Source organism: Notolepis coatsorum, assembly GCF_963971535.1.
Source record: "Notolepis coatsorum genome assembly, contig: SUPER_8_unloc_1, whole genome shotgun sequence".
Classification (NCBI taxonomy): Eukaryota; Metazoa; Chordata; class Actinopteri; order Aulopiformes; family Paralepididae; genus Notolepis; species Notolepis coatsorum.
In genome coordinates this window covers 393,119-406,551 of record NW_028174873.1, presented here as the reverse complement: position 1 = coordinate 406,551, position 13,433 = coordinate 393,119, and the positions used below count along the sequence as shown (strand labels likewise).

The 13,433-nt window shown below is 39.3% G+C and overlaps 1 protein-coding gene across 1 annotated transcript in view; it reads right to left on the bottom strand.

The window, feature by feature from the left end:
* heatr6 (HEAT repeat containing 6) overlaps positions 1 to 13,433 on the bottom strand; it is a gene marked incomplete at both ends in the record, with an annotated part of 80,054 nt that overhangs the window by 36,000 nt on the left and 30,621 nt on the right. The window contains 2 exon segments of the mRNA XM_084338370.1: positions 1,224 to 1,323; positions 3,708 to 3,914. Of these exon segments, the coding sequence (XP_084194496.1) occupies positions 1,224 to 1,323; positions 3,708 to 3,914 (307 nt within the window).

Here is a 13,433-nt window from a genome sequence, read left to right as displayed (position 1 = left end):
TACATCCCTATTGGCAAACTGTATATTTTTTTTGGTTCATTATACAACTGTGGCGTGACTAATTAGACTGTGGCGGGCCGTCAGTCTATCTAGGTCATTAATGGGAAACACTGGACACTGTTATCGTATTAACCCATTAAATACTGACCTCTGGTTTATATAGTGAATAAATACTGACCTGTGGTTTATATAGTGAATAAATACTGACCTCTGGTTTATATAGTGAATAAATACTGACCTCTGGTTTATATAGTGAATAAATACTGACCTCTGGTTTATATAGTGAATAAATACTGACCTCTGGTTTATATAGTGAATAAATACTGACCTCTGGTTTATATAGTGAATAAATACTGACCTCTGGTTTATATAGTGAATAAATACTGACCTCTGGTTTATATAGTGAATAAATACTGACCTGTGTGGTTAATAAACACTGACCTGTGTGGTTAATAAACACTGACCTGTGTGGTTAATAAACACTGACCTGTGTGGTTAATAAACACTGACCTGTGTGGTTAATAAACACTGACCTGTGTGGTTAATAAACACTGACCTGTGTGGTTAATAAACACTGACCTGTGTGGTTAATAAACACTGACCTGTGTGGTTAATAAACACTGACCTGTGTGGTTAATAAACACTGACCTCTGTGGTTAATAAACACTGACCTCTGTGGTTAATAAACACTGACCTGTGTGGTTAATAAACACTGACCTGTGTGGTTAATAAACACTGACCTGTGTGGTTAATAAACACTGACCTGTGTGGTTAATAAACACTGACCTGTGTGGTTAATAAACACTGACCTGTGTGGTTAATAAACACTGACCTGTGTGGTTAATAAACACTGACCTGTGTGGTTAATAAACACTGACCTGTGTGGTTAATAAACACTGACCTGTGTGGTTAATAAACACTGACCTGTGTGGTTAATAAACACTGACCTGTGTGGTTAATAAACACTGACCTGTGTGGTTAATAAACACTGACCTGTGTGGTTAATAAACACTGACCTGTGTGGTTAATAAACACTGACCTGTGTGGTTAATAAACACTGACCTGTGTGGTTAATAAACACTGACCTGTGTGGTTAATAAACACTGACCTGTGTGGTTAATAAACACTGACCTGTGTGGTTAATAAACACTGACCTGTGTGGTTAATAAACACTGACCTGTGTGGTTAATAAACACTGACCTGTGTGGTTAATAAACACTGACCTCGGTGGTTGACGTAGGGCCGGATCTGTTTCCAGAGGGCACTGAGCAGGCCCGGTCTCAGGCGCTGGTAGGGAGCGTTGGCCACCAGGTGAGCTAGACACTGTAACACAACCACAGTGGAGAAATATAAAAGAATGAATGAATGTAATGACTTTTATTTATATATAGCATCCTTCACAGCACGAATGCACAGGGTGCTTTACACTACAGCTTAGTATATATATAAAAAAAAAAAAAAAAAAAAATGACGACAACAACAACAGACAGCAATTAACACTTTCACTGCCACTCACGAGTTTTCTCGGAATTATTAATATCTCGTTGAAAGCCACTCACGAGATTTCTCTGAATAATTTTTTTTAGCGATCTGAAATCATATTGCATCACGCGAGCCTACCCTAGTCTACCCGAGAGCCGCCGGCGATCAGATGTGGAAAAAAGCGCCCCCTATCGTCTCCCAGATGACATAAGGGATTTTGGAATGGACTCAATGAAAATGGATGGGGAAAAAATCCTGTACTCCACATTTTCCAGTCCACTGATGCAGCCGGGGTTATCAGAGTTCATTCTGGAGCCTCTGAGCCTCGCGGAATCATGTGTTCTACTGTATCACGTTGGATCTATACACTTATCGATTTTTTCGAATGGTGATCAGGAATTGGAATATAGCAGTTGGATACCATCTGATGTCAGGTAAGGAATCTATGTTATCAGTGTTAGGAAAATCAGACTCATTTTGATGAAGATATAAGCTGTTTTGTGAAATGTCCTCTATCGGTTTTACTGAAAAAATCCAAGAGGAAATGAACGCGGCGATTATCAGCGCGCGGCTCGAATGGGCGTGCGTGCACGTATAATATTGATCATCTAGCGTTTATTTGAAAACGATTCATATATAGGCCGACAAATATCAACGTTCTGGAATATTCCAGTAAAAGACGTTTATCATAGAATGGCCCAGAATGGACTGTTTTTTACCTCAAAACGGGTGCTTTTCAAAATGCTCTCAAACGGAAATGAAGCGATAAAAAACCAATCTGCCTCGACAGCACTGACTGGAAAAGGATTCTTTGATAAGCGACGGGCAGATTAGACACATTAAAACATAGATTAGGCGATATTAACGCTAACATTAAAGTGGATGGTGGCATGCAAGCGCTAACTCTGGCGCCACCTCGTGGCAGTGAAAGTGTTAAAAACCAGATAGAAAAGTAGAATAAAAGAATTTAGATAAAATCATCAGTCACTAATTAAAAACAAAACTATAGGAACAGTGAGGACAAGAAAGAGTGCCTATGTATGACCAAAGGCCTGTCTGAACAAATGTGTGTTTTTTTTTTTAAAGAGACAATATACAAGACAATATATAGTAGAAATATAACACAATATAGTACAGATATAAAATACTATATAGTAGAATTATATAGTAGAAATATAACACAATATAGTACAGATATAAAATACTATATAGTAGAATTATATAGTAGAAATATAACACAATATAGCAGATATAAAACAATATAGTAGAAATAGCATACAATATATAGTACATATATAGCAATATATAGCAGAAATATAAAACAATATATAGTAGAAATATAACACAATATATAGTAGAAATATAACATAATATATAGTACAGATATAAAACACTATATATAGTAGAAATATAACACAATATATAGTACAGATATAAAACACTATATATAGTAGAAATATAACACAATATATAGTACAGATATAAAACACTATATATAGTAGAAATATAACACAATATATAGTACAGATATAAAACACTATATATAGTAGAAATATAACACAATATATAGTACAGATATAAAACACTATATATAGTAGAAATATAACACAATATATAGTACAGATATAAAACACTATATATAGTAGAAATATAACACAATATATAGTAGAAATATAACACAATATATAGTACAGATATAAAATACAATATATAGTAGAAATATAACACAATATATAGTACAGATATAAAAGACAATATATAGTAGAAATATAACACAATATATAGTAGAAATATAACACAATATCAGAAATATAAAACACAATATATAGAAATATAAAACACAATATATAGCAGAAATATAAAACACAATATATAGTAGATATAAAACACAATATACAGTAGAAATATAAAACATAATAACTACAACATTAAAACACATTCACAAGGTGAGCCAAACACTGGAACACCACCCTAGTCAATCATACAATTAGAGGTGGGCGGAGACATTAGTGATGATGTCACACCTTGATGACCTGTGTGAGGGTGTGGGCGGAGACATTAGTGATGATGTCACACCTTGATGACATGTGTGAGGGTGTGGGCGGAGACATTAGTGATGATGTCACACCTTGATGACCTGTGTGAGGGTGTGGGCGGAGACATTAGTGATGACGTCACACCTTGATGACCTGTGTGAGGGTGTGGCCTCAGTGATGACGTCATACCTTGATGACCTGGGTGAGCGTGTGGGCGGAGGCCTCGGCGAGCAGGGCGAGGCTCAGGGAGCGGTGCAGCTCGCGCACGGCCGTGGCCAGGGTGAAGGAGAACGGAGTGAAGGACGTGGGAGGAGACGCCGTGTCTTCCGCCACGCCCAGGAACTGACGGGAGCCATCCAACATGGCCGACAACACCTGGAGAGCAGAGGCACGCACCTGGAGGGGGGGAGGAGACACGCGCGGCAGACAAAAGCATGCTAATCTTTTATCTATGTTCACGTACAAACTGCAAACGAGATTAGATTCAAGTGTATTGTCATTATGCAGCACAGTACAGTACAGTACAACAGTCAACTGTATAATATGCAGTTAGATATCAAGAGACTTGGCTGTGTTACATACTGTCTGCCATTCACTAACAAGCAGCAACACTTGGAATGAGACCCTAATGTCATTACCGTAACTCCTCTAATAGTAACCCCGGCTTGTATTTGTTTCAACTGTAGCGGGTACCAGGCTTGTATTAGGAGGAGGCCTGTATAAGAGGGAGGCCTATGTTTCTAATTTTCAAACGGATCATAATGAATAAATCAACATTTTGTGTCAGTTTGAACCCAGTAAAATGTACTGGGTTCATTTATTGAAACCAAGCAAGTACTGTATGAAATACGGTAGTAAACGGTGCAATTACAGGTGGTCAAAAAAAGTTAAATAAAGTAAAATAGTGCAATCACAATACTGGTATAATAATAATAATAATAATAATAATAATAATAATAATAATAATAATAATAATAATAATAATAATAATAACTTCGTTTTATACAATTCTGAGGTAGGCTTACTCTCTTGGTAAACATTAACACCATACCATTATATGGTATTTACTGCACAGCCAGGCCAGCTTATAACAACAATAACTCTAATATACATGAAACCCGGCTTGTATTAGGAGCAATGTTCTCCCTAGCACATGGCAAAACGCTCCCGCACACATCTGAAATCTGTCGCGCACAGAAGCGTGTGTAAAATATGCATGTAATTAAATTGACTGGCGCGTTGCACCGAATACTACGGTAACCTGTTGCGTGTGACGTTCCAAGAGAAGCCTCGCTTTCAGTGCCTTGTGGGCGTCGCTACTGCGCTCTCACACAGACACACACAACAGATGAGGAAGTGGACAGATCTGACCAGCATCGCTGGCTCACAATGGAAACGCAAAAATGTACATTACGGATGAACTGCAGAGAAAATTCCCAATTTATCATCCCGGTCGAGACTAATTGGAAGCGGAGTGCAACGTGTGCAAAGCTTGACCATATGTTTCTGTGTCTAATAAAGGTGGTGGCGATCTCAAAGCTCACATGGACACAGCAAAACATTACAAACAAAGCAGTGCGAGGCGAGAGTTTGATGGCAAAGTTGACCGAATTGATTGAAGAATGCAGCTATACAGAGAGAAAGACAATAATTGAAAACTATTTTGATGCCTCAAAATGATGTTTTGGTTTGATAAGATGCTTGTTATGATACAATCATTCTAAGGATTATGTGTGTAATAAATTAGTTTAGTACACTAATTGCAACAAATCTGAAACTGCATATAGTGCACTTTTAAATTAGTATCTTTGTGAGGTTACTGTTTTATAATTCATTACATTGAAAAGATACAAAGATATATTTTTTAAGATGGATTTTCTAATACAGAAGAGGTATTCAGAGAAGAGAGTCGATCCAGGCACTCAAAAAGATGTAAAATCCAGAGGGAAGATGGTTAAAAAGCCTTTATTAAAAGTGGCTAAGTCATTAAAATCGAATCAACATGTTTCGACCATAGCGGTCTTCATCAGGATTGGAGTAAAATGTACAAACACATCACCCCCTTAAATACCCACAGGTGAGTGTCAGGTGAAACAATAAAGCAATAAACACCAAATGATTGAAACGAGTGATGATTGGAAGGCACACGCAAGGGCGGAGCCATCAATCAGTGACAGTGTAAGAAAAAAAAATAATAGAAAATATATATATCTCAAACAGGCTATAAGTAAAAGCATAGATAAATACTCAGTGAGCAATATACAGAAAATTATAATAGCCTATGTAGCCTATGTAAGGTATAAAGAATACACACAATACAATGGCAATAAACATATAGGATAGAAATCAAAGATAACACATGAAGTCAATATCCTCATTTAGCCCAGGGGCATTAAGAGCGTCAAGACTATGAATCCAGAATGTTTCCCTCTGATTGAGTTTGCGGATACGGTCTCCGCCCCTAATAAGAGGTTTGATATGTTCAATGCCCACAATTTTTAGTATAGAATCATTATTATTGTGTACTTCTGTGAAATGTCTGGCTGGCTATAGGATAAACATGATTTTTGGTTCTGATGGCGTATTTGTGTTCAGCTAAACGATCACGCAGACGCCGCTTGGTACGACCTACATAGAAGATGCCAGGACAAGTACATGACAAGCGATAAATGACATGAGTGGTATTACAGTTAATAAAGTCATTAATCTTGTATGATCGCTGAGATTTAAAGTCAGTGAATGTCTTGGTTTGTATGACGTTGACACAGTGTGGACAATTCATACATTTGTAGGTTCCAATAGGTCTCCTAAGCCAAGACTCCTTAGTCGCGGGAGGAAGGTAGCTATGAACTAATTTGTCTCTTAATGTTGGAGCACGTCTGAAAGAAAAAACTGGAGGTTGAGGGAACACTTGTCTGAGAGTGGGGTCACTATCAATAATGGGCCAGTTCGCATTAATGATGCGCTTAACGTGTCCCGCTGCTGTGCTATATTGGGTCACAAAGAAAGGGCGGGACTGAGACTCGTTCCGTCGTCTACTTTTCTTGAGCAAATCAGATCTATTAAGTGTCTGTGCCTTATTACGTGCCCTTGCCGTAAACAAGTTTTTTCCAGTTGAGGCAGCTGGCCAAAATTAAGCCCATCCTGCACGCCCAGCATTTTGAAGCAGTAATCCATGCATTTGTGACTACCAGGCTGGATTACTGCAATGCACTTTATATAGGGGTGAGTGGATCCTCAGTGGCTCGCCTTCAGATGGTGCAGAACGCCGCTGCCCGTCTTTTAACTGGCACTCGTAAATACGACCACATCTCACCGATTTTATTTTCACTCCACTGGCTCCCAGTGCACTTTAGGATTCATTTTAAAATTATTTTATTTGCTTTTAAAGCCCTTCATGACCTTGCTCCACCCTACCTCTCTGAGCTGTTGCAGGTCTATACACCTTCTCGCTCTCTCAGGTCAGCTGACCAGCTGCTCCTAGTAGTGCCTACAACTAGGCGTAAGCTCAGGGGGGACCGTGCTTTCTCCGTTGCTGCACCCAAAATGTGGAATGAGCTGCCACTGCAGATTAGGCAGGCCTCATCACTGCCCCGTTTTAAAGGCCTCCTTAAGACCCACCTCTTCTCTCTGGCTTTCGACACCATGTAGCTTGTTGATTTTATGATCTTATTGTCTTACTGTGTTGTTGTTGTATCGTTTTGTTACTGTTTCCCTTGCTTTTAAATATATATATATTTTTTTTTTAAGTACTCTGATCTATTTAAACTTGTATTGCTGCCTATATTTACCTAATGTTTTTTATCTCTGTTTTGGTACTCTTGTTTTTTTTTTCTATTTTTAGTGCTGCTAATAGTTTTTAATATGCTCCCCCTGTACAGCACTTTGTGCCCCTGTGGCTGTTAAAGCGCTTTATAAATAAAGTTGGATTGGATTGGATTGCCACTACATCAGGATTATACGATCGATTTTCAAATCTGGTAGTCATATCAGCAGCCTGTTGATGAAACTCACTATCACTATCACAAATACGACGTAAACGTTGAAATTGACCAAAAGGAATGTTGTCGATCATGTGAGGGGGATGGAAAGAGTCAGCTCTCAAGAGGGTGTTACGTGAAGTTTTCTTTCTAAAAATGGTGGTGTGTAATTTACCAAATATATCTTTTGAGATAGTAAGATCTAGAAAGTCAATAGTTGTTAAAGAATATTCTATGGACAGACGGATATTGTTATTTAAAGAGTTGAGATAACTATGAAAAGCCAACAGTTCAGATTCATTGCCATCAAAAATAAATAATAGATCATCAATATACCGGCCATACCAGGTGATATTGTGATACCAAGGATTGATAGGGTTGAGCACATACAACTTTTCCCAAAGTCCTAAAAAGAGACCAGCATAATTAGGAGAAAAACAAGAGCCCATAGGGACACCCATAACTTGTTTGTAAAACCCATCTGTGAACATAAACACATTGTTATGGATAATCCATCTGGTCAAGTCAACAAGAAACTTGGTAGGGGGCAAAGCATCTCCTCTATCAGATAAAAAGTGTGTCAATGCTGTAAGGCCTTCCTCATGATCTATGTTCGTATACAGACTTTCAACATCCATAGTTACTAAATAATGAGATTCTAATTTGGTAAGGTTAGCTAACCTATTGAGAACATCCGTAGTATCTTCAATAAAAGAGGGGAGTTGCTTAACATACGGTTTAATGAAGAAATCAATAAATTTAGAAGCTGGTTCTGTAAGGGTACCGTTACCAGATATAATAGGACGACCAGGAGGGTTGTCAAAGGGTTCCTTGTGTATTTTAGGAAGTAAATAGAAAGACGCTAAAGCAGGATGTTCGACCAATAAAAACTTAAGATCCTTATCAAAAATCCAATTAGCCTCCTTAGCATGGTTAAGTATTGTATGAAATTGTAATTTCATATCAGATAAGGGGCTACTAGTAAGTTTGACATAGTACTTAGAGTCTAATTGGCATATGGCCTCTGAGATATATTGGTCTTTAGAAGGAACCACAGTAGCACCCCCTTTGTCAGCAGGTCGAATGATAATATCGTCACGTTTAGCCAGTTCATCAAGAGCAGTTCGTTCCTTATAAGTCAAATTACATTTGCGCACAGATTGCAGAGTAGTACTACTGAAAAGTTTATTAATCTCATGGTCAACTTTCCTAGTAAAGGCTATGAGACTAGGGTTCGACACAATAGGAGCAAAATTAGACTTGGGTCTAAATAATGGAAGAGAGTCAGGCATAGTTTCAGAGTCACTGATAAGGGCCGGCACAGCGTCCGTTTCGAGATCCGGCTGGGAAGCAGTGCGGGGATACTCATGTGTGTGTCCAGATTGATGGTCACCCCTGTACTTGCCTCCCTCCACTGGCTCCCGGTGCGCTTTAGAATAGACTTCAAGGTCCTCTTAATGGTGTACAAAGCCCTAAATGGTAAAGCCCCTGCTTACCTAGCAGACCTCCTCACCCCCTATACCAACGCCAGGGCCCTCAGATCGGCTGATAAGGGTCTCCTAACCACTCGTAGGTCCAACTTCAAGTCTAGGGGGGGACGTGCTTTTGCGGTCGCAGCCCCTGACCTCTGGAACAGCATCCCCATGTCCATCAGATCTGCCCCCTCCATCGAGTCTTTTAAATCAAAACTCAAAACCCACCTATATCACCTGGCCTTCCCTGACTCACTTTGACTCTTGCCGTACTTGTTGACGTGTTGTTCTGTTTTTCCTTTGTCTATCCGTTGATTTTATTTTATTTCTCTGTTTATTTTATACTTTTCTTTGTACTTAGCTTAGCCATGTGAAGCACTTTGGTTGACAAGCGTCATGTTTAAACGTGCTATACAAATACATTTGATTGATTGATTGATTGATTGATGGTGATACCAGGTTTTAAGATGCAAGTTACGATAAAATCGAAATAAATCGACTCTGGTGTTGAACAGACTGGTGTTATATGTAGGAGCAAAAGATGTACCTTTGGACAGAACTGACAACTGTTCGTTACTGATGTTGTTACCGGAGAGGTTGACTACCGTGGATACCGTTTCCTCGGTTGGTTCCTCAGTGCCGACGGTCTGCGATGAGCGGGCTGAGCGCGCCGAGCGTCTTCCTTTTCCACTGCGTGTCTTCCGTAGTTGATGGTTCTGGTAGATGGTAGAGGAGGGAAGTCGCCCCCTAAAAATTTTTCCTGTTCCGTGGAAATGCTGGAGCTCCTCTCATCCTCGCTGCTGGCAAGACCGAACGAGACCCTCCTGGGGCGCCGCTGTTGATCGGATAACCAGGGTCTGGAAGGACGGGGTGTGCGTGGAGGACGATCCCAGCGATACACCTGACCTTGTTGGTAGTCCTCTAGATCCCTTTTGAATTTGCGCACCTTGAGTTCTTTGATGGTAACCTCAAGTTTGAGGATCTCGTCCTTGATCTTCTGTTGGAAAGGAATCTGTAGCTCAGGTGACATAGGGAGTTTAGATTCAATGTCCGTGATCTTGGTTCTGAGGTCATCTCGTTGTTTCTTGCCGTCCTCAATTAATAAAAGGATTAAGTCCATGGAACACTTGTTCAGGATAGCTTCCCATTTTTCTTTGAAAGCCACGTCGTCATTAGAAGAGGAAGGGAACTTGGCGATGCGAAATCCTCTCGGGATGCGTCCCTCCCTCCAGTAGTCGGATAGCGACACAATGTGCCACTTTAACTTCATATCCTTCTCTAAAAGTTTGTGCAACTCGTATTCAGTCTTTTTAAAATCAATTGGTGCATCAGCATCACCGGGGTGTAAGAGAGAGTCAGTGACAATGATTTTCTTTCCCTCCTCATTGGAGTATGCATGGTATTGCATGATGAAAAACGATGCAAAAATATAATGAAATAATATTCCCAAACGTTAGAAAAACGGAGCAACGAACTTGGTTGAGGACAGTTCCCAGATCTGTCACACGATATGCAGCAAGCAGGAGAAAAAACAACCAGGTGCTCAAAGGGGAGAACTTGGTTAGCTCAGTTCAATAGAGGTTAAGGTGCTCTTGGATCACCGGGAATGCAGAGTTCAGAGAAGAGAGTCGATCCAGGCACTCAAAAAGATGTAAAATCCAGAGGGAAGATGGTTAAAAAGCCTTTATTAAAAGTGGCTAAGTCATTAAAATCGAATCAACATGTTTCGACCATAGCGGTCTTCATCAGGATTGGAGTAAAATGTACAAACACATCACCCCCTTAAATACCCACAGGTGAGTGTCAGGTGAAACAATAAAGCAATAAACACCAAATGATTGAAACGAGTGATGATTGGAAGGCACACGCAAGGGCGGAGCCATCAATCAGTGACAGTGTAGAAAAAAAAATAATAGAAAATATATATATCTCAAACAGGCTATAAGTAAAAGCATAGATAAATACTCAGTGAGCAATATACAGAAAATTATAATAGCCTACCGGTATGTAGCCTATGTAAGGTATAAAGAATACACACAATACAATGGCAATAAACATATAGGATAGAAATCAAAGATAACACATGAAGTCAATATCCTCATTTAGCCCAGGGGCATTAAGAGCGTCAAGACTATGAATCCAGAATGTTTCCCTCTGATTGAGTTTGCGGATACGGTCTCCGCCCCTAATAAGAGGTTTGATATGTTCAATGCCCACAATTTTTAGTATAGAATCATTATTATTGTGTACTTCTGTGAAATGTCTGGCTATAGGATAAACATGATTTTTGGTTCTGATGGCGTATTTGTGTTCAGCTAAACGATCCCGCAGACGCCGCTTGGTACGACCTACATAGAAGATGCCAGGACAAGTACATGACAAGCGATAAATGACATGAGTGGTATTACAGTTAATAAAGTAATTAATCTTGTATGATCGCTGAGATTTAAAGTCAGTGAATGTCTTGGTTTGTATGACGTTGACACAGTGTGGACAATTCATACATTTGTAGGTTCCAATAGGTCTCCTAAGCCAAGACTCATAGCCTTTACTAGGAAAGTTGACCATGAGATTAATAAACTTTTCAGTAGTACTACTCTGCAATCTGTGCGCAAATGTAATTTGACTTATAAGGAACGAACTGCTCTTGATGAACTGGCTAAACGTGACGATATTATCATTCGACCTGCTGACAAAGGGGGTGCTACTGTGGTTCTTTCTAAAGACCAATATATCTCAGAGGCCATATGCCAATTAGACTCTAAGTACTATGTCAAACTTACTAGTAGCCCCTTATCTGATATGAAATTACAATTTCATACAATACTTAACCATGCTAAGGAGGCTAATTGGATTTCTGATAAGGATCTTACGTTTTTATTGGTCGAACATCCTGCTTTAGCGTCTTTCTATTTACTTCCTAAAATACACAAGGAACCCTTTGACAACCCTCCTGGTCGTCCTATTATATCTGGTAACGGTACCCTTACAGAACCAGCTTCTAAATTTATTGATTTCTTCATTAAACCGTATGTTAAGCAACTCCCCTCTTTTATTGAAGATACTACGGATGTTCTCAATAGGTTAGCTAACCTTACCAAATTAGAATCTCATTATTTAGTAACTATGGATGTTGAAAGTCTGTATACGAACATAGATCATGAGGAAGGCCTTACAGCATTGACACACTTTTTATCTGATAGAGGAGATGCTTTGCCCCCTACCAAGTTTCTTGTTGACTTGACCAGATGGATTATCCATAACAATGTGTTTATGTTCACAGATGGGTTTTACAAACAAGTTATGGGTGTCCCTATGGGCTCTTGTTTTTCTCCTAATTATGCTGGTCTCTTTTTAGGCCTTTGGGAAAAGTTGTATGTGCTCAACCCTATCAATCCTTGGTATCACAATATCACCTGGTATGGCCGGTATATTGATGATCTATTATTTATTTTTGATGGCAATGAATCTGAACTGTTGGCTTTTCATAGTTATCTCAACTCTTTAAATAACAATATCCGTCTGTCCATAGAATATTCTTTAACAACTATTGACTTTCTAGATCTTACTATCTCAAAAGATATATTTGGTAAATTACACACCACCATTTTTAGAAAGAAAACTTCACGTAACACCCTCTTGAGAGCTGACTCTTTCCATCCCCCTCACATGATCGACAACATTCCTTTTGGTCAATTTCAACGTTTACGTCGTATTTGTGATAGTGATAGTGAGTTTCATCAACATGCTGCTGATATGACTACCAGATTTGAAAATCGATCGTATAATCCTGATGTAGTGGCAAGGGCACGTAATAAGGCACAGACACTTAATAGGTCTGATTTGCTCAAGAAAAGTAGACGACGGAACGAGTCTCAGTCCCGCCCTTTCTTTGTGACCCAATATAGCACAGCAGCGGGACACGTTAAGCGCATCATTAATGCGAACTGGCCCATTATTGATAGTGACCCCACTCTCAGACAAGTGTTCCCTCAACCTCCAGTTTTTTCTTTCAGACGTGCTCCAACATTAAGAGACAAATGAGTTCATAGCTACCTTCCTCCCGCGACTGAGGAGTCTTGGCTTAGGAGACCTATTGGAACCTACAAATGTATGAATTGTCCACACTGTGTCAACGTCATACAAACCAAGACATTCACTGACTTTAAATCTCAGCGATCATACAAGATTAATGACTTTATTAACTGTAATACCACTCATGTCATTTATCGCTTGTCATGTACTTGTCCTGGCATCTTCTATGTAGGTCGTACCAAGCGGCGTCTGCGTGATCGTTTAGCTGAACACAAATACGCCATCAGAACCAAAAATCATGTTTATCCTATAGCCAGACATTTCACAGAAGTACACAATAATAATGATTCTATACTAAAAATTGTGGGCATTGAACATATCAAACCTCTTATTAGGGGCGGAGACCGTATCCGCAAACTCAATCAGAG